Here is a 22,738-nt window from a genome sequence, read left to right as displayed (position 1 = left end):
TAAAAACTCAGAAATGGACAGCACAATACTACCCAATTGTAATGCAATTATGTTAAAACACTGAATGAAGCTGCATGTGAGGTATAGGTTTTTTGTTTTTTTTTTTCTTTCTATTAACGTTTTAATTCTTATTCTGTTGTCTTTTTATTTTTTTATTTCTTTTTCTAAATCAATGCAAATGTACTAAGAAATGATGAATATGCAACTATGTGATGTTATTAAGAATTACTGATTGTACATGTAGAATGGAATGATTTCTAATTGTTTTGTTAATTCTTTTTTTAATTAATAAAAAAAAAAAAAGGAAACTACCCCCTTAAAAAAAAAAAAAAGAAGAATAAATATCTTTCCAAAGACCCCGATTTGATTCCCGGTGCTTGCCCATGCCAAAATAAATCAACAAATATCTTACTATTTCTGGATAGCATGGTATCTATAAAAACTGCTTAAAAGTTCATGAGCTACTTCAAGACTCTGAAAAGTAAACAGTAAACTATAATCAAGATATGACAGTCATATGTAATGTCCATGAAAATAGTTTTTTTCCTCAATGGAATTTGAGTAAAATGGATATACATCACCTCCAGGCTAGGGATATTAAGAAGTAGAAAGGTATTCTTCAGTCTCTTTCTCTTGAATAGGATAAAAGCAGGAGAATCCAAAGTCTTCCTGGGGTGTAGGAGAGCCTCAAGATAAAAGAACTGTGGGTCTCCGGTGAAGTACTGTCTTTGAACTTCTACATGAAGAAAATATAATACTTCTGCTGTGTTAAGCCATTAAAATTTAGAGGTTAACTTGTCCACCAGAGAATATTAACTTGTACAATTTTTCAGTGTAATGTTTTTAAAAATCATTGAGATCTATTAGAAAACATTACAGAAGATGTTAAAGCATTAAAAGTATCATCGGCTGTGCAAAAGTGCCAAAAAATATAAATAAATAAAACCTGACACTTTCACATGTTGCTGTTGCTGAGCATGAAGCTCTGGGCCTCATACTTTGCTGATAATAGTGTAAGTTTATTTCGTTACCTTGGAGAGCTGTTAATATCTCATTTGTGGAAGATCCTTATACCGTAACCCAACAACTCTGCCTTTGGGTGTCATAGTCTATAAGAATTCTTGCCTATGTACTCAAGGAGATGAACAGAAGGTTCCATGAAGTTGCAAAAACCTGGAACTAATGTCCATTACAAGAATGTACAAAAAGGACGGCTCACTGATATATGTTGTATAAGATATAGCAGTTTTAAAACATGGAAAGTTGTTAATAGATGCATAAGCACATAGTAAAAGTGTAAGAATAGGCATGAAAATGATAAACACTAAAACCTGGCTTGTTCTTAATCTGTGGAGAGGTAGGAAATAAATGGGATTGAAACATAAAAAAAAAAAAAGTACTATCAGAAAACATTAATAGAAATGTGAAATAAACTTTACATTTTTTATGTTTTATAGCAGGGTCCTCTCTATTCTTGGATGTGGCAGAAAAGAACAGTTATTTGACAGTTTACTTTTAATTCGTATGCTTCCTACAAGCAAACAGAAAGAAAATATGATAATACACTCTCATTTTTTACTTAGATCTAAGAACACTTCTGATACATTACACTATTCTTAAATCATCAAACATATGCTCCAATATTACTGACCTTCCTTCAAGAGATTTTTCAGAAAACCAAACCCTAAAAGCCCAAGATGGCAAAAATTTTAACACACACACAAAAAACCATATCTCGGTATTAATAAACCTTCAAGATTTTTAGAAAATCAAGCTCTAAAAGCCCAAGATGGCAAAATTTTAAAAACATATGCAAAGAACTGTATCTTTTATTTCATATTCAATGTTTTCTGCATAACGCAGAAAAAGTCAGTAAACAACTACTAATTTAAAAATGTCTGACCATGTACATCAAACAATCTTAGTTTCCATTTTCTAATTCACAAAATGTAGATTGGATCAACAGTCTTAAGCTGGGGCCTATGGATGGACTTCCATGGGTTTAAGAATACCCTAAACTGATATGTAAATTTTGAATAGGCATATATGAATCTATAATTATCCATCATATTTTCAAGAAAATGACCTATGATCCAACAAACACTGACTGTTAGACCAGAAAATCTCTGAGGTAACTTTCCACTCCAAATTTCAATGACTCTATGACTCTGATGATCTACATATACCTGAGGAAAATACTCTGTGATTTTGTACAATTCAGTAAAAATGTGAATGCCTATGGTGTATCAAACACTGTATTAGATCAGGCGGTACACAAAACATGACCTGTTTTGCTTCTTTTGTTAATAAGGTTTTATTAGAAAATAAATGTGTTCATCACTTCATGTATCATTTATGAATGGTATCGTCGTACATCAGCAGAGTGGAGTAACAGCAACAGACACTATATGGCTTGCAAAGCCCAAAATATTTACAACTGGACTTTCACAGAAAACATCTGCAGTCCCCTGAGTTAGATGACGATGATCAGACATGACTAAGTCACAATTCCTAACCTAGAAGGCAACAAGATTTTCAGTTTATATTCCAAATACTAATGAAAAGTGCTTAAGATGCATGTACACACATATATTTATATATTCTGAGTTATAAGGTAAAGAAAAAAAAGGAAAGAGACAATTACATAACAAAGCCAAGAAACAGGAAGCTATGCAATGGAACAGAAATTTATCCCTAAGCTTTCTAACAGACAAGAAAAGTTGGAAGTTCAAAAAATGGAGGAGCACTCTGCTCCTTCCCACTCTGCTCCTTCCCACTTGACAGCCAGGCACATCTTTTTGTGTGCTGCCAGACATATCTCTGAGACATAATGATGGTAAGAATAAACTGATACGGCCGTAGTGGATGTCTGGTCACTAGAGCTGCTGTAAACTCTAGCAAAGTTCAAGTTGTTCCCATCAATGACTGCTTCACTGAACTCAACTATGTGGTATACATGTTTCCAGTATGATTCTACCCATAGCAAGCTCAAAGGCACCATCACGATTGAGTACGGGAAGTTTGTCATCATTGGGAATACCATTACTATCTTCCAGAACCAAGAGCCCACCAACATCAAACAGGCTGATGTTGGTGCGGAATATACTGTGGAGTCTACTGATATCTTAACGACCATGCAGAAGGTTGGGGCTCACTTTAAGGGTGGTACCAAAAGACTTTTCATCTCTGCCCCACTGGCCGATGCCCCCACATTTGTGATGGTTGTGAACCATAAGAAGTATGTAACTCCTTCAAGATCATCAGCAATTCTTCTTGTACCAACAACTGCCTGGCTGCCCTGGCCAAGTTCATCCATGACAACTCTGGCATCCTGGAAGGACTCATGACCACCATACATGTTATCCCAAATCAACACTTCTAATGAGATACCGGAGTTCACACAACAAATTCAGGATGCTAGAAAAGACTTGGAAAATCTCACCAAAAATCAAATCAATGAATTGAAGGAGGATATAAAGAAGACACTAGGTAAGCAAAAATAAGAAATCAAAAGTTTAAAAATAATCACAAAACTTATGGGAAATAAAGGTACAATAGTAGAGATGAAAAAACAATGGAGATGAGGAGCCCAAGAAGGCAGTTTAGCAAGGTATGGGATTTAGCTCATCCTCCAGAACAGCTACTAAATAACCAGGAACAGCACAGAACAGCTCCTGGGACCAAGTCAGTGATCGGACACACAGCACACCCCAGTGTGGACCAGCTGGAACATTCGCGAGCCCCCCAGAACCATGAGTTCCCCAAGCCATGGCATCTGGCGACCCTCCCCCACAAGCTGATACTCAGAGGGGAAAGGAAAGGGACTTTACCAACTGCAGGGGTTGAGAGCAATTACGCTTCAAGTGTGGAATTAATTCACAAATTCTGACTATTAAAAATAGGCCCCAAGCTCAGGTGAACCTGGTTACAGCAGAGGCCGCTGATTTTTGCCCTGGTGCTAAGGGGGCAGGGCAGATGGAAAAAGAAAAATGAAAGAGGAAACAGAGGTTTTTGTGGCAGTTTCTACAAAGGATTGACTGCCTTGGGATACAGGGGCAGGGCTTCTCAGACTGCAACTGCCTCAGGCATAGGCAGAAATAAGCTCATCTGAGGGTTTGTCTGGAGTCTGTGCCTTCCCAAGGGAAAGGGTGAAGCCCAACTTAGGTGGAATCCCTCCCTCAAGGAACTCAGACACCAGGGCTTGGTAAATTGAAGATTTTGAAACCAGGGTACAACATCTCCTCTGTTTGCACCACGCCCACAGCAGGGAGAGTCTGCCAAAGGTACAGCATCATCTTACACTGGTGGGACCTGCAGGCAGACAAGCGCTACCTACTGGGCAGGATAAGAAAAACAGAGTCCAGAATCTTCACAGGAAAGTCTTTCAACCTGCTGGGTCTCACCCTCAGGGAAAATTAAGGCAGGTGACTCTTTGCATCTAAGGGTGGGAGGGGGGGGAAAGGCACCATACAGGCAGGGCAAGAAAACAAAAACTGAAAAATTTTCCTATGTTAAAGAAAACCTAAGCCAGTGGTCCAGAAAAAGTTGAACTAAACGTCAAAGAACAGACAGAAAACAAATTCATACAGCAAGAAAACCCTAGGTAAAAGAAGTGAAAGCAATCTCTAGAATAAACTAATTAAGGTAATTAAATGCCTAGATGCCAGCAAAAAATAACAAATCACACCAGGAAAACTAAAGATATGGCCCAGTCAAAGGAACAAACCAACAATTCAAATGACATACAGGAGCTGAAACAATTAATTCAGAATATACGAACAGACATGGAAAACCTCATCAAAAACCAAATCAATGAATTGAGGGAGGATATAAAGAAGGTGAGGAATGAACAAAAAGAAGAAATCAAACATCTAAAAATACAAATCACAGAACTTATGGGAAAGAAAGGCATGGAGGAAGAGATGAAAAAAAAAATGGAAACCTACAATGGTAGATTTCAAGAGGTAGAACATAGGATTAGTGAACTGGGGACGGAACACCTGAAATCCAACAAGAAAAAGAAAATAAATGGAAAAATATGAGCAGGGACTCAGGGAATTGAAAGACAATATGAAGTGCATGAATATTCATGTTGTGAGTGTCCCAGAAAGAGAAGAGAAGGGAAAAAGGGGAGAAAAACTAATGGAGGAAATTATCACTGAAAATTTCCCAACTCTTATGAAAGACTTAAAATTACAGATCCAAGAAGTGCAGCGTATCCCAAAGAGAATAGATTCAAATAGACATACTCAAAGACATTTACTAATCTGAATGTCAGAGATGAAAGAGAAAGAGTGGATCTTGAAAGCAGAAATAAAAAAGCAATCCATCACATACAAGGGAAGACTAATAAGACTACGTGCAGATCTCTCAGCAGAAACCATAGAGGTGAGAAGACAGTGGGATGATATGTTTAAATTATTAAAAGAGAAAAACTGCCAACCAAGAATTCTATATCCAGCAAAATTGTCCTTCAAAAATGAGGGAGAAATTAAAACATTTTCAGACAAAAAAATCACTGAGAGAATTTGTGACCAAGAGACCGGCTCTGCAAGAAATACTAAAGGGGGGCAGGCCACAGCTCAGCAGGCAAGAATGTTTGCCTGCAATGCCAGAGAACCCGGGTTCGATTCCTGGTGCCTGCCCATGTTAAAAAATAAGAAATACTAAAGGGAACCCTAGAGAAAGACATGAAAAGACAGGAGAGAGAGGTGTGGAGAAGGGTGTAGAAAAGAGGACTATCAGTAAAGGTAAAAAGAAGAAAAATTGGATGTGACATATAAAATCCAAAAGGCAAAATGGTAGAAGAAAGAGCTACCTGCACAGTAAAACAATAAATGTTTATGGATTAAATTCCCCAATCAAAAGACATAGATTGGCACAATGGATTTAAAAACAGGACCCATCTCTATGCTGTCTACAGGAAACACATCTTAGACCCAAGGATGAACATAGGTTGAAAGCACAAGGTTGGGAAAGGATATTTCAGGCAAGTAACAATCAGAAAAGAGCAGGAGTACCTATACTAATATCCAACAAAATAGACTTCAAACATAAAGCAGTTAAGAGAGACAAAGGACACTATGTATTAATAAAAGTAACAATTCAACAAAAAGACATAACAATCATAAATATTTATGCACCAACCCAGAATGCTCCAAAATACACAAGGCAAACACGGAAAAGAGAAACAGACACATCTACCACAATAGTTGGAGACTTCAATCCCACACTCTCATCAATGGAGAAAAATCTAGACAGAGGATCAATAAAGAAACGGAGAATTTGAATAATACAATAAAAGAGCTAGACTTGACAGACATTTATAGGACAATACACCCCACAATAGCAGGATACACCTTTTTCTCAAATGCTCATGGATCATTCTCAATGATAGACCATATGCTGGGTCACAAAGCAAGTCTCAATAAATTTAAAAAGACTGAAATCACACAAAACACTTTCTCAAATCATAAAGGAATGACGTTGGAAATCAATAATAGGCACAGTGCCAGAGAATTCACCAATATGGGGAGGCTCAACTACATACTTTAAAACAACAAGTGGGTCAAGGAAGAAATTACAAGAGAAATCAGTAAATATCTTGATGCAAATGAAAACAAAGACACAACACATCAAAACTTATGGAATTCAGTAAAGGCAGTACTAAGAGGGAAATTAATTGCCCTAAATGCCTATATCAAAAAAGAAGAAAGCGCAAAAACTGAAGAATTAACTGATCATTTGGACGAAGTAGAGAAAGAACAGGAACCTAACCCAAAAATAAGCAAAAGGAAAGAAATAATGAAGATTAGAGCAGAAATAAATGAAATTGAGAATATGAAAATAATTGAGAAAATCAATAAAACCAGAAGCTGGTTCTATGAGAAAATCAATGAGACTGATGAACCCTTAGCAAGATTGACAAAAAGAAGAAGTGAGGTTGTAAATAAATAAGATCAGAAATGGAAGAGGAGACATAACCACTGACCCCGCAGAAATAAAGGAAGTAATGACAGGATACAATGGACAATTTTATGCTAATAAACATGACAATGTAGATGAAATGGTCAACTTTCCAGAAAGGCATGAAAAAACAATTTTGACTCGAGAAGAAATAGACAACTTCAAAAAACCAATCATAAGTAAAGAAATTGAATCAATCTTTTTTTTTTTTTTCTGGGGGAATCAATCTTTAAGAAGCTCCCCAAAAAGAAGAGAGGACCAGATGGCTTCACAGGTGAAGTCTACGAAACATTCCAGAAAGAATTAGTACCAATCCTGCTCAAACTCTTCAAAAGAATTTAAGAGGAGGGAAAGCTACCAAACTCATTCTACGACCCCAACATTGCCCTCATACAAAAGCCGGACAAAGATATTACAAAAAAAGGAAAATTACAGACCAATCTCTCTAATGAATACAGACGTAGAAATCCTCAACAAAATTTTAGCAAATTGAATCTAGCAGAACATTAAAAAGAATTCTACAGCATGACCAGGTTGGATTCATCACAGGTATGCAAGGATGGTTCAACATAAGAAAATCAATTAATGTAATACACCATATCAACAAATCAAAGCAGAAAAACCACATGATCATCTCGACTGATGCAGAAAAGGTATCTGACAAAAACCAACATCCTTTCCTGTTGAAAATATTTCAAAGGATAGGAATAGAAGGGAATTTCCTCAAAATGAAAAAGGGAATATATGAAAAGCCCACAGCGAACATCATCCTCAATGGGGCTAAACAGAAAACTTTCCCCCAAAGATCAGGAACAAGATAAGGATGTGCACTATTACCACTGTTGTTCAACATTGTGTTGGAAGTTCTAGCCAGAGCAATTACACAAGAAAAAGAAATACAAAGCATCAAAATTGGAAAGGAAGAAGTAAAACTCTCACTGTTTACAGACAATATCATACCATATGTCGAAAACCACGAAACATCCACAGCAAAACTACAACAGCTAATAAACGAGTACAGCAAAGTGGCAGGTTACAAGATCAACACTTGAAAATCTGTAGTGTTTCTACACACTAGTAATGAACAATCTGAGGGGGAAATCATGAAAAAATTCCATTTACAATTGCAACCAAAGAATAAAATATTTAGGAATAAATTTAACTAAAGAGACAAAAGACCTATACAAAGAAAACTAAAAAAATTGCTAAAAATCACAGAAGACCTAAACAAATGGAAGGGCATACAGTGTTCATGGACTGTAAAGACTAAATATAGCTAAATGTCAATTCTACCTATATTGATTTACAGATTCAACGCAATACCAATTAAAATCCCAAAAACTTACTTTTCAGAAACAGAAAAACTAATAACCAAATTTATCTGAAGGGCAGGGTGGCCCGAATAGCTAAAAATATCCTGAGAACAAAAATGAAGTTGGAGGTCTCATGCCACCTGACTTTAGGCATATTATGAAGCTATAGTGGTCAAAACAGCATGGTGCTGGCATTAAGACAGATATACTGACCAATGGAATCAAACAGAGTGTTCAGATATAGACCCTCTCATCTATGGACCGCTGATCTTTGATAAGGCAGTCAAGCCAACTCACCTGGGACAGAACAGTCTCTTCAATTAATGGTGCCTAGAGAACTGGATATCCACATGCAAAAGAATGAAAGAGGACACACATCTCACACCCTACCCAAAAATTAACTCAAAATGGATCGAAGATGTGAACACTAGAGCTAAGACCACAAAACTTTGAGAAGATAATGCAGGGAAATATCTTATAAATCTTGTAATAGGAGGTGGTTTATTAGACCTCACACCCAAAGCAAGAGCACTGAAAAAAGAAAGAAAGAAATGGGAATTCCTCAAAATTAAACATTTTTACTATCAACTTCATCAAGATAGTAAAAAGACAGCCTACACAATGGGAAACATATTTGGAAATGATTTATCAGATAAAGGTCTAGTGTCCAGAATTTGTAAAGACATTGTTCAACTCAACAACAAAAAGACAGACAACCCAATTACAAAATGGGCAAAAGACTGGAACAGACACTTCTCACAAGAGGAAATACAAATGGCCAAAAGGCACATGAAGAGATGCTCAACTTCCCTGGCTATTAGAGAAATGGAAATCAAAACCACAATGAGATATCACCTCACACCCACCAGAATGGACATTATCAAAAAACAGAAAATGACAAGTGCTGGAGAGGATGTGGAGAAAGAGGCACACTTATCCACTGTCGGTGGCAATGTCAAATGGTACAACCACTTTGGAAGGCAGTTTGGCGGTTCCTCAAAAAGCTAAATACAGAATCGCCATATGACCCAATAATACCATTGCTAGGTATCTACTCAGAGGACATGAGGGCAAGGACACAAACAGACATTTGCACACCAATGTTTATAGCACCATTATTTACAACTGCAAAGAGATGGAAACAGCCAAAACGACCATCAGTAGATGAGTGGCTAAACAAACTGTGATATATACATATGATGGGATATTATGCAGTTGTAAGACAGAATAACGTTATGAAGTATGTAACCACATGGATGGACCTTAAGGACATTATGCTGAGTGAGATTAGCCAGAAACAAAAGGACAAATACTGTATGGTCTCACCGATATGAACTGACATTAGTGAAAAAACTTTGAGAATTTCATTGGTAACAGAGACCATCAGGAGGTAGAAATAGGGTAAGATATTGGGTAATTGGAGCTCAACAGATACAGGTTATGCAACAGGACTGAATATAAAAACTCAGAAATGGACAGCACAATACTACCTAACTGTAATACAATTGTTAAAACCCGGAACGAAGCTGAATGTGAGAATGACACAGGGAGAAGGGCTGGGGGCACAAATGCAATCAGAAAAAATGATAGATGATAAAGGCTGAGATGGTGTACTCTAGGAATGCCTAGAGTGTATAATGATAGTGACTAAATGTACAAATTTAAAAAAATGTTTTTGCATGCGGAAGAACAAAGGAATGTCATTACTGCAGAGTGTTGAAAACAAATAACTAGTATTTTAAAATTTTACCTTATGTGTGAGATTAAAGCAAAAAATGTTTATTTGGTGCACAATTTATATTTTGACTAGTGCATTTCCCAATATAACTCATGTAGACAGCTTAATTGAACACCATAAGTTCATGGAACCTTGAGTAGGACATGAGATTTTGTGGATTCGTCCAGAGTGATGCCCCGATAAATCCCAGAGTGATTTGAACAGTGAATAAAAAAGTATTTGCAAAGTTCCCTTCAGGGAATTGGTGAGAAAGGGGTAAAATTCAACTTTTCCAAGTTGAATTCTTGATATTCTCACAAGCAGTCAGACAATCAAAGCTATAGGCTGAGTCCCCAGTCTTCGGGTTTGTTCATATGAAACTTAACCCCACAAAGTATAGGTCAAGCCTACTTAAAATTAGGCCTAAGAGTCACCCACAAGAGAACCTCTTTTGTTACTCACAATTGGCCTCTCTCTCCAGCCAACACAACAAGCAAACTCATTGCCCTCCCCCTTTCTACATGGGACATGACTCCCAGGGGCCTGGACCTTCCTGACAATGTGGGACAGGAATGAGCTGAGACTCAGCATCAAGGGATTGAGAAAACCCCTAGAAAGAGCTGAGATTCAGCATCAGGGGATTGAGAAAACCTTCTCAACCGAAAGGGGGAAGAGTGAAATGAGACAAAATAAAGTGTCAATGGCTGAGAGATTCCAAACAGAGTCAAGAGGTTATCCTGGAGGTTATTCTTATGCATTAAATAGATATCACCTTGTTAGCCAAGATGTAGTAGAGAGGCTGGAGGGAACTGCATGAAAATGTGGAGTTGTGTTCCAGTAGCCATGTTTCTTGAAGGTGACTGTATAAAGATAAAGCTTTTACAATATGACTGTGTGATTGTGAAAACCTTGTGTCTGATGCTCCTTTTATCTACCTTATCAACAGACGAAACAGATGAGTAAAACATATGGAATAAAGATGAATAATAGGGGGAACAAATGTTAAAATAAATTTAGAGTGAAATGCTGGTGATCAGTGAGGGGGAGGGCTGGGGGTATGGTATGTATGAATTTTTTTCTGTTTTCTTTTTATTTCTTTTTCTGAATAGATGCAAATGTTCCAACAAATGATCATGATGATGAGTATGCAACTTTGTGATGATATTGTGAATTACTGATTATATATGTAGAGTGGAATGATCAAAAGTTACAAATGTTTGCGTTTCATGTTTTTTGGTATTTTAAATTAATAGAAAAATGAGAAAAAACAATGGAAACTTACAACAATAGATGTGAAGAGGTTGAAGAAAGAATTAGTGAACTAGAGGACTAGACATCTGAAAAATGACACACAAAAGACAATATAGGGAAAAGCATGGAACAATATGAGCAAGGTCTCAGGGAACTGAATGACAACATGAAGTGCATGAATATATACATGTCATGGGTGTCCATAAGGAGAAGAGAAGGGAAAAGGAATAGAAAGACTAATGGAAGAAATTATCACTGAAAAATTCCCATCTCTTATGAAAGACATAAAATTACAGAGCCAAGAAGTACAGCATACCCCAAACAGAATATATTCAAACAGATCTACTCCAAGACATTAATCAGATTCTCAGATGTCAAAGACAGAGAGAATTTTGAAAGCAGCAAGAGAAAAGCAATCCATAATATACAAGGGAAGCCCAATAAGATTAAGTGTGGATTTCTCAGCTGCCAAGGTCAGTTAATTGGGAAAGAATAGTCTCCTCAACAAATGAACCTGGGAGAACTGCTCCCAGTCACAGAAGAATGAAGGATGACACCAATCTCTCACGCCATATGCAGAAATTAACTTGAAATGCAACAAAGACCTAAATATAAGAACCAGGACAATAAAACTCCTAGAAGGAAATCTAGGGAGCCATCTTCTGGATCTTGTATTAGGTAATGGCTTCTGAAATATTACACCCAAAGCATAAGCAACAAAAGAAATAACAGATAAAAGAGGCCTTCCGAAAATTACAAACTTTTGTGCCTCAAAGAATTTTGTCAAAAAAAGGGAACAAAGTACTCAGTATTTCTTACGAAAATATTAGGAAATCACATATCTGATACAGATTTAATATCCAGAATACATAAAGAAATCCTATAACCGAAAGATAAAAAGGCCCGCCCCCCAAAAAAACTTTTTAAGGCCAAAAGACTTGAAGAGACATTTCTTGAAAGAGTCTTAAAAACAAATGGAAAGATGCTCAACATTGTTTGCCATCAAGGAAATGCAAGTCAAAACCACAGTGAGATGTCAATTCATACCCACTAGAATAGCTACTATTTAAAAAAAAGCAGAAAATAAGTTTTGGAGTGTATGTGAATACACTCCAACACATTCACTGCTGGTGGGAAGGTAATATGGAATAGCCACTGTGGATGACAGTTTGGTGGTTCCTCAGGAATCTAAGTATAGAACCAGCAATCCTGCTACTAGGTATGTACCCAGAAGAATTTAAAGCAGAAGACAAACACACAGTTGCACAATGATCTTCATAGAGTCATTAGTCACAATTGCCAAAAGACAGAAGCAACCCATATGTCCATACACCAATAAATGGATTAAAAAAAAATGTGCTATATAACACACAATTTCTTGTGGTTTGCTGCATAAGTCATTTATATCCTTAAATTTATTCTGAAATATTTTATTATTTTGGTTGCTATTATAAATTCTTTTTTTCTTGATTTCCCACTCAGATTGCTCATTACTAGCGTACAGAAACACTACTGACCCTTGTGTGTTGATCTTGCATTCTGCCACTTTCATTTATTTGCTCTACTAGTTTTGCTATAGATTTTTAAGGATTTTTCACATGTAACATCATGTCATCTGCAAAAAGTGAGAGTTTTACTTCTTCCTTTCCAATTCGGATGCCTAATTTTATTTCTTTTTCTTGTCTAATTGCTCTCGCTAGAATTTCCAGCACAATGTTGAATAAAAATGGTGTCAGTGGACATCCTTGACTTAGAGGGAAAGCTTTCAATCTTTCCTAATTGAGAATAATGACAGTGGTTGGTTTCTCATAAATTACCTTTCTCATGTTGAGGAAGTTCTCTTTTATTCCTATCCACTGAAGTGTTTTCACAAAAGGATACTGAAATTTGTCAAATGCCTTTTCTCCATCAATCAAGATGACTGTGGTTTTTCCACTTAAACTTATTCATATAGTATATTACATTACTTGATTTTTCTTGTGTTGAACCAACCTTGCACACCTGGAATAAATCTAACTTGGTCGTGGTGTATAATTATTTTAATGTGCAAATGAATAAAATTTGCAAGTATTTTGTTGAGGATTTTTGCATCCATATTCATTAAAGAAATTGATCTGTAATTTTCTTTTCTTGTAGTATCTTTGTCTGGCTTTGATAGTAGCATGATGTTGGCTCTCTCTCTCTATCTCTCACTCTCTCTCTTTCTGCTCTTTTCTAGTTGTTGTTTGCATGAAATGTCTTCTTCCAACCTTTCACTTTCATCCTATTTTTGTTCTTTGGTCTAAAGTGAGGCTCCTGCAGACAGTATGTAGATGGATCCTGCTTTTTTTTAGTTTTGCCAGACTACGTCTTTGTATTGGGGAGTTTAATCCACTAACATTTAATGTTATCATTGTAAAGGCAGTACTTTTTTCTACCATTTTGTCTTTTGGACTTTATATGTCATATATATATTTTTTTCCTCTTTTTACCTTTACTAAAAGTTTTATTTCTGCCGCTTCTCCAGACTTCTCTCTCCTGTCTTTTCCTATCTGCCTGTAGCACTCCTTTAGTATTTCTTGCAGAGCCAGTATCAATCACAAATTCTCTCAGTGACTGTTTCTACCTAGTTTTGTTGGTTGTTTGTTTTTTGCTTTTGCTTTTGGTATGGGCAGGCTCAGGGAATCAAACCCAGGTCTCCAGCATGGCAGGCAAGAATTCTGCCACTGAGCCACCATTGCCCACCCTCCCCCTAGTTTTTTGAAGGACAGTTTTGCTGGGTATAGAATTCTTGGTTGCCAGTTCTTCTGTTTCAGAAACTTAAACATATCATATCACTGCCTTCCTGCTTCCACTGTTCTGATGAAAAATCCACACAGTCTTATTTAGTGTCCCTTGGATGTGATGGCTTGATTTTCTCTTGCTGCTTTCAAAATCCTCTCTTTTATCTTTGACATTTGGCAATCTGACTAGTAAGTGTAGCAGGCCTATTTGGACCTATTCTGTTTGGGGTAGGCTTCAGTTCTTGGATCTTGAATTTTATGTCTTTCATGAGAGTTGGGAAATTTTCAATGATTATTTCCTCTATTAGTTTTTCTGTTCCTTTTCTCTTCTCTTCTCCTTCTGGGAGACCCATAACACATATATTCATACACTTCATGTGTCATTCATTCCCTGAGACCCTGCTCATATTTTTCCATTCTTTTCCCAATATTTTTTCTGTGTCTGATTTCAGATGTCCTGTCCTTTAGGTTCACTAACCCTTTCTTTTGCCTCTTCAAATCTACTGCCATAGGTCTCCACTGTATTTTAACTCTCTTCTATTGTGCCTTTCAGTCCCATAAGTTCGGTGGTTTGGTTTTTCAAACTTTTGAATTCTTCTTTATGTTTGCCCAATGTCTTCTTTATATTCTCCCTCAACTCATTGATTTGACTTTTGATGAGATTTTGCCTGTCTGTTCGAACAGCCTGAATTATCTGTTTCCACTCTTGTATTTCATTTGAATTGCTGGTTTGTTCCTTTGACTGGGCCATATCTTCAATTTTCCTAGTATGATTCTGACTCATTATTTTTTGCTGGCATCTAGGCATCTGGTTTCCTTAATCAGTTTATTCTGGAGGTAAATTCCTTTACCTAGGGTTTTCTTGAATGTCTTTGTTCTCTATATGTTCTTTGGCATTCAGTTCAACTTTCTCTAGATCTCTAGCATAGTTTCTGTTTAACTGATCAGAATTTTTCTGCTCTTGTTTTTCTGTTTCTTGCCCTGCCTAAATGAAGCTTTTTTTTTTTTTGAGGCAGTCTCCTCAGATATTATTAATTCCAATCAGATTTTCCCAGACCAAGACAGGCCTACAATCAGGAAGACAGTGTAACTGGTATCAAGTCTCCTTAAGGGTGAGACCCAGGAGGTTTTCAGACTTTCCTATAAAGCCTGTAGACTCTGTGCTTTTCCTATCCTGCCTAGCATGTGCTACTTCTCTGTCCACAGTCACCCACCAGTGTGAAGTGATGTGGTGCTTTTAATTTCAGCAGCCTCTCCCTGCCAGGGCATGGTTGAGACTGAGAGTGAGGCAGTAGGTGGGCTTTGATTGCTCAGCCCCTGGGGGCTGAATTCCCTGAAGAAGGGCCTTCACTTCAGCTGGGCCCCACCCCCCTTTCTGTGGGGAAGATATACTCTTTAGGGAATTGTCCCTCTCCACCTAACTATTTACTTTGTCTCTTAGACATGCCTTAATTATGCCCTTGCCTGGGGCAGTGCTTGAGCCTTAGAGTGCTGGTAGTTCTATCTAATGAGCTTTTAAGGCGCAGAAAAAAGAAAAAAAAAAAGGCTCTTCAGAGCCAGACCCCTGATCCTCAGGTTTGCCAATCAAGAGCTTATGGTGGTTCATGCTTCTATATACCTCCAGGCTCTATGTGCCCCCTTTTCTTGAGGTCCAGCCCTTTTCCAGTATTTGGTGCTATCCAACTCAAAAAGCCTCCTGGTTTTGTTTTTTCTGTCAGTCTTGTTCCCTCTCTGCTGCAATGAAAATTTCTGTTTCCTCTAGTGCTTGTTCCAGGTTTATCTGTGTTCAGGGCCTGATGTCAGTAGTCAGAATTTGTTAATTAATTCCACAACTGGAGCTTGGTTGAGCTTACTCCTTGCTACTAGTAAAATCTGCTTCCTTTCCCCTCAGGGAAACAGCCTGCTGTGCCCAAGGGTGAGGGGCATCAGCCTCCATGGCTTCGGAGACTTACAGTTCTCTGTAGGATCTCCGTCATCCCACCCATTTCCGACTGGAGTACGATGTGTGTCCAATCACTACTGTCCTCCCAGTAGTTGTTCCTATTTACTAGCAGTAGTCGAGGACAAACTAAATTCCACATCTCATTATGCCACTATCTTGTCCCATCTTCCAATATGTTTTTTAATTTGGTCTACAGTATCTTCAATCTCTATGATGTCTGATATCTTTCTATTTATTCTTTCAAATTTTCCTTTGTGTGCCTCTGGTAACCTCTTGATATCTTTTATTTCCATTATGAACAACCTTAATTAGTTGTTCTGAATTCTGAGTCCCCTTGCATAATTTAACTTGGCCATTTAGTTGAACCATATCTGCCTCTTCTTTATGCTCCCCCAGTATCTTCAGGATGTCTTTCAAATCTTTCTAAGTAATCCTAAGTAGCTGTTCCAAAGTCTGTGTCTCCTCAGATGATCTAACTTGGTCATTTAGCTGAGCCATGTCTGACTGGACCTTCACTTGCTTTATAATCCTCTGTCGTAGACAGGTCATTTTAATGTCTTAATAAGGTTAATTTGCTAATTTATTTCCCTCTCATGTCCAAGACCTGGAACTGGAACTCTAGCCAGGCTGTCAACCCCAGCATGCCTTGAAACCTACCAACCCCAGGACTGGAGTATGAATGACAGGCACCCCAACAGGACTTCTCCAGTGCAGCCAATAGATCTAGTGGCCCCCAGACTCCCCACAACCCCAGGATGATGCCGGACTGTGGGACTGGGCATTTCAGCTTCACACACCTGTGATCTTCAGGCCTCCACAGGGGAAGGGGAGCGGCTCTGGGGTCCAAACAGGTCTTTTTCACTGGCTGGATATCAGACCAGCTGTGATGGTTATGTTCTGGCATCAACTTGGCCAAGTGATGATGCCCAGTTTTCTGGTCAGGCAGGAACTGGCCTGAATATAGATGCAAGGAATTTCATGGCTGGTTGGTAAACCAAAAGACTGGTGTATTAAATCTTCAGTCAGTTGATTGCATCTGTGGCTGATTACATCTGCAATTAACTAAGCCGTGTCTCCCATGAAAGAGCTAATCCAATCTGTAGAACACTTATAAGGGAGAAGAAAGACTTTCACTGCTTCTTCACCCAGTGAGCCTCTCCTGGGAATTTGTCCAGACCCTTCATCAGAGTTGCCAACTTCACAGCCTGCCTTACAGATTTTAGACTCTTTCATTCCCACAGTTGCATGAGACACTTTTATAAATCTCATATTTACAGATATCTCCTGTTGGTTTTGTTTCTCTAGAGAACCCTAACTAATACACCAGCAACTCCATGTCTCCCCCTCCTCCCTGCAGAAGGGTGCCTCCAGTTCTCACTAAAAAAATATATACCAGGCACCCACAGCAGCACATCACAAGGGTGGGAAGCAGACCAAATGGAGTCCATGCACAGGAAAATCTTGTCTGCTATCTTCCAAGTCGCCAGGGCACTCCCAGCTACTGAAGGGAAAATCATCCTAAGCCAGCTGCAGGGGCAGACAGAGTCATGACCAAGCACATTCACCCTATTCTCTCTCCCAATTTCTTGGTACTTAGCCCAGGGTCTCCTCAAGCAGAGCAGAAGACCATCCATAATCACTCGTATCCTGGATCTGCCATCCCAGTCATTTTTCTATCATGTCTCTAAATGTTGCATGGAGGTGGTGCAACCCCAGCCTGTTCTACTCTGCCATCTTATTGGAAGTCTCCATCCAACTACTTCTTGGGTAGGTTCTCATCAATTCCTGTGGGTGCAGACCTGTTATAGGTGGGACTTTTTGGTTTGTTTATTTCAATTGAGATGTTTCCCACTCAATTCAAGGTGGGCCTTATTCTCTTTACTGGAGTCCTTTAAAAGAGATGAAATTAAGAGAAAACCACAGTGAAAAAGCCACGGAGAAGCTAAGAGACAACTCACAGAAGCTCAGAGAAGAAGCCACTGAAGCCAGAAGCAGAAAGCAATGAAATCCAGAAGAGAAGGATGAGGAGAGGCTGGCCATGTGCCCTCCCATGTGACATAGATGACCCAGATGCTGGCAGCCTTTCTTCAGAGAAGATATCCTGTCAATGTCCTAATTTGGACATTTTCACAGCCTTAGAACTGTAAATTTGTAAGATAATAAATCCCCATTGTAAAAGCCAACTGATTTTTCTGATATATTGTCTTCCAGCACCGTTAGCAAACCACATTACTACTCTAAGGAGAATTGTAAATAATCTTCCTCTCACATCTTCTTTGGCATGTAGCAATTAATCTATCCTAAAGTCAGATCATTACCAAGGCCTGTTAGGCAGAGTTCTGAACAATACAAAACATCAAGGCTAACATTTCTGAAATACTAAGAATGTCCAATTCCAATGTAATTTAGAACACATATTTGAGGGACAACACTTACCTCCAGCCTCTTACAAGTGTACATTGCCAGAAGACTGTCAAATTTTAACTAGGTTAAAATCAGCAGAAAGCTTACAAACTTTTGGCACAGAAAATAAGTGCACACCAGTATCAACTATACCTGACAAAAACGAAATAACAAATAGAAAAAAGAAAAAAGGCTGATAATTTCTAGCTGTGAAAGGACAATGCATTTTGTCCATAGCTGACACAGTAGTAATCATTTAATTCCTTCATTAAATATTTATAAGGAACTACTGTTTACAAACCACAGTTCAAGGTAAATTAACATTTCAGGAAATGAAAGAGATGATAAAAAAGGTCTCCTCCCATTTAAAAAGTTCATGATTCCATTAGAGAATTTTATGGTTTCCAGAAACTTAAAACAATCTAATATCTTTTTTCCACTTTTATAAGTGAAGAGGAACTAAGAGACTATGTGTAAAGAATCAAAAGGCATTCTACATTTGGAGAGAGGTAAGAAGAAACTCAAGTAGCAAATTGCTGCAGATCAAAAATGTGAATGAAACTAATTTTAAGTGTTCTGGGCCTAACTGTTCTAAAGTCATACAGTAAATGTTCATACACATATATCTCCAAAAGTTTGATGACACTAAAGAAGACTGGAAGTGAATATTCTAGAAAGGGCTAAAAAAAATTAGGAACAGGGCGGGCCACGGTGGCTCAGCAGGTAAGAATGCTTGCCTGCCAAGCCCAAGGACCCGGGTTCGATTCCCGGTGCCTGCCCATGTTAAAAAAAAAAAAAAAAAAATTAGGAACAACTGAATTTTTTTTTTTTTGCATGAGCAGGCATGAACCCGGGTCTCCAGCATGGCAGGTGAGAACTCTGCCGCTGAGCAATCATTGCCTACCCTAACAATTGAATTTTTAGTTTTATCAAATGCTTAAGAAGTTACCTGGTGGTAAATCAGGATCTGTGGGAGCAGCCTGCTGAATTCTTCGGGATTTTATTGATGATTTTGTGTTTTCAGTAGTACTACGGTTGGTAGAATTAGAACCACAGCTTTCATGATCATCCTATTTTTGTTTTAAAGAAAGAAAAAGAAAAGTATCATTCACCACTCAAAAATCAGCAAAAGTTTTGGTGGATCTACACAATTTATTGTTGCTTAGTGAGATGAGATATACTCATACTTTTTTTTTGGCTTTAATATATATCGCCAAACAAGTTTCATAATTTGCATTCTCAAACAGCATTTAAAAAATAAGTAGAAATTTAAGACAACAATCTCTTTTTTCTTCAGCTAATATTAATAAAAATATTAATATTTTCCTTTAGCTAATTTTTCTTTAGCTAATAGCTAGTATTAAAACAAACTACCTGACAACATGAAAATAATTCTTATTTATAGCTTTAGCAAAATAAATTACTATTTAATGAAAGAAATTACTATCTTATAATACAAGGATGGTGATAAATTTAGTTTTTCCATTTTATATGTTAGGGGAATTCAAGAGGAAATACAAAAAAGGATAATCCCTAAACTTACCACTTTAATAAGGTACTAAAGGAAATAAAAACAATAAGAGCTCCTTTAAAAGAGGATTCAATATCATATCAATCAATATCATATTAACAGACGTAAACAGTAATAAAAGATGAATATTTTACAAGATAGTATATGGTGTGATAGTCAGACTCATGTGTCAACTTGGCCAGGTGTGGAACCCATTTGTCTGCTTGGGCAAGTGCTAGCCTATCTGTTGTTATGAGGACATTTCAAAGAATTAAATCATGATCGTGTCAGCTGCATCCACAGCTGATTCCATTTGTAATCAGCAAAGGGGAGTGTCTTCTGCAATGAGTGATGTTTAATCTAATGAATGGAAGGCTTTTAAGGAGGATTCAGAAGAGACAGTCTCTGTTCCTGTTTTGGCCAGCGAGCCTCTCCTGTGGAGTTCATTCAGACCCTCCATTGGAGTCATCAGCCTCACAGCCTGCTCTACGGATTTTGGACTCTATGTTCCCATGGTTACATGAGACACTTCCATGAATTTTATATTTACAGATATTTCCTGTTGATTCTGTTTCTCTAGGGAACCCTAATTAACACATATGGCTTAAGATAGTGATATATATGTTTGAAATGAGTATTTGTTTGAAACTTCAATACAAACAAAAAGAGTCCAAGATTTGCTATCGTAACAAAGGAAATTTTCACATCCATTTAAATTAAGGCAAGACAAACTTCATAGTGTTTCATTCCACAAACTACTTCACTATTCAAACTTTCTAATGACATCTGTTATTTGGGGGGGGGGGGGGGGGATTAGTCTAAGAATACTAAAAGACTACTACTGTGAATAAAACCTTGCTGTAATTACTTTTAGTTCAACCTATATTCTTAAAAATGTCTGTGGTCATACACTTTTGCACTATGTTAACATTAAAAGCACACTATTAATGCTGGAAACATGTGGTTGTCTCAAAAGCCCAGAAGTAAAACATGTTCATTAAAGCAATGTGAAAAAGTTCCAAGCAAACTGCCAAAACTAGCATTATTATGAAAATATTTAACACTGAAACCATCTGAAATCACATACTGTATATAAATTACAGTGATGTCATAATAAACATTCCAGCCAAAATGCACTAAAACTACTGAAGTCCAATAAATCTGGCATATACAAGATGAAAAATATTTTAAAGAAAAAGAAAGAACAAGTTATTTTTATTGTATTTCTATTTTTAAAAAGTTATTAGCAGTAACTGTTAGGGTACAGTGCATAAATAAGTTTTCAAGAGCTTAAGAAAAAACACAAGGAATACACTCTCCCTACAAACAACATGCTTTTATTATTTCAAAGAAAAACTAAGCAACTTAATTTGCTTAAACAAAATTTACAATAAACCTCTAATTTTAAAATGCTTAAAAATGAGCATTATTATGGTGTTCATAGGAATATATACTATGATACAAACAAATATTACCAAATGTGCAAACACTCTCTTAATTAAGGTTAGGAAATTATATATAGAAATTATTATAAATGGTTGTATATATATTACAATTAAAAAATAATCCTAATAATTTAAACTTCATTTCTTTTCAGTCACATTTTGATCATATCAATTGCAAGCGAGCTTTCATTCAAATCTTGCCCCAATTAAATTAAATAAATAAAAATAAAACAAGTATAATCATATTTACCACCAAGTTTGGAATTATTTCCATCATTAGTTTTGAGTTCATCATCTTCTTTTAACTGGAATGCATCACTTTGGAAAATTACACATTTTTACTCTACTGAAAGCCCCAACTACTAATAAAAGAAGATGTTCTCAAAAATACTAGCTAAAAAAACAAACACAAAAACATCTAGTAAAATATTTTGAGATAATTTTTAACCAAAAGCCCATTACAGTTATATCTTACTTAGGTTGCAATTTTTCCAAAATGTCTGGTAAGTATATTTCATGGCAAAAGAATGTTTTCTCTTGGGGACTACATAGCTATTTCTGAAAGTACTGCTCTGTGCTCCTCATGAAACAAGCAAGAATGTCATTTCCTTGCAAAAGTTCCTAACAGAAGGAAAAAGGGGCAAACACTGTATGTAAATGGATCCATTTAGCCTGTTTCCAGACTTTCAAACTGCCAGATCATGAGTTCACATTGCTTACTTTTCATCTTAGGTCTCACAGGGCTAGTCAATTAAAACTTTGAAACCATCATCTCTCAAATTCACTATTATATGAATGAAATTGAGAACAAAACTTAAAACAAGTTCCTATCTAAAAACAGAGAAAGAGGTTGAGATACAAGAAAGAATGGAACAATAAATTGAAAGGTGGAGCTAAGTGGAGTGTTTTATACTCGTCAGCATTTAAGTATGTATCTTATGACACTGAACTTGGCAAGCAGAAAAGGATGAAGGCTCACGTGGCAGCTCTAGCCACTAAAGCTCCAGAAACAGAATGAGGACTTGGAAATGAATTCATGCAAGGCTTTTATGGCATTCATCTCTACTCACTCTAATAGCAAGTACAATGGCAATTGTCACATGTAATAAAGAATCCCTAGGAGTAGCACAGCACTTCAGTCAGCCAGTGACCCAAATAAAGTTACCAACTCAGAACTATACCTGAAGAGCACAAAAAAGAATAGAGATAAGGGGTTATGAAAGGCTGGGGAAGAACAGCTGACCCTCCCTTGCATTCCCTTACTTTCTCTTCTCAAAAGGAGGAATTAACCTGACTGGCCAAAGCTGAACATTTAATAGGCTACATTTTAATAATAAAAGTGATAACCATACTAATTATAAACACTTCTATACGGGGAGGTCTCTTCATTCTCTGAGATCCATGCTACTCAGTAACAGGACCTGGCTAG

General features: G+C 37.2%; 1 protein-coding gene across 16 annotated transcripts in view; it reads right to left on the bottom strand.

Moving 5' to 3' along the window:
* The window catches only part of VPS13B (vacuolar protein sorting 13 homolog B), a 1,000,970-nt gene that overhangs the window by 912,354 nt on the left and 65,878 nt on the right, over positions 1–22,738 (bottom strand). For 15 of the 16 annotated variants that reach the window (XR_013178353.1, XR_013178354.1, XR_013178355.1 and 12 more), the window contains exon 4: positions 19,304–19,424. The exons of the other annotated variant lie outside the window; for it this stretch is intronic. Coding sequence is in view for 11 of the 15 variants with exons in the window: in XM_077167321.1 (XP_077023436.1) it covers positions 19,304–19,424 (121 nt within the window). In the remaining 4 variants the exon portion in view is untranslated. The remainder of the gene's footprint in view (positions 1–19,303; positions 19,425–22,738) is intronic. 16 annotated transcript variants of the gene reach the window in all.

The sequence above is a fragment of the Tamandua tetradactyla genome, chromosome 6 (genome assembly GCF_023851605.1).
Source record: "Tamandua tetradactyla isolate mTamTet1 chromosome 6, mTamTet1.pri, whole genome shotgun sequence".
Classification (NCBI taxonomy): Eukaryota; Metazoa; Chordata; class Mammalia; order Pilosa; family Myrmecophagidae; genus Tamandua; species Tamandua tetradactyla.
This window is presented reverse-complemented; position numbering and strand designations above follow the sequence as displayed.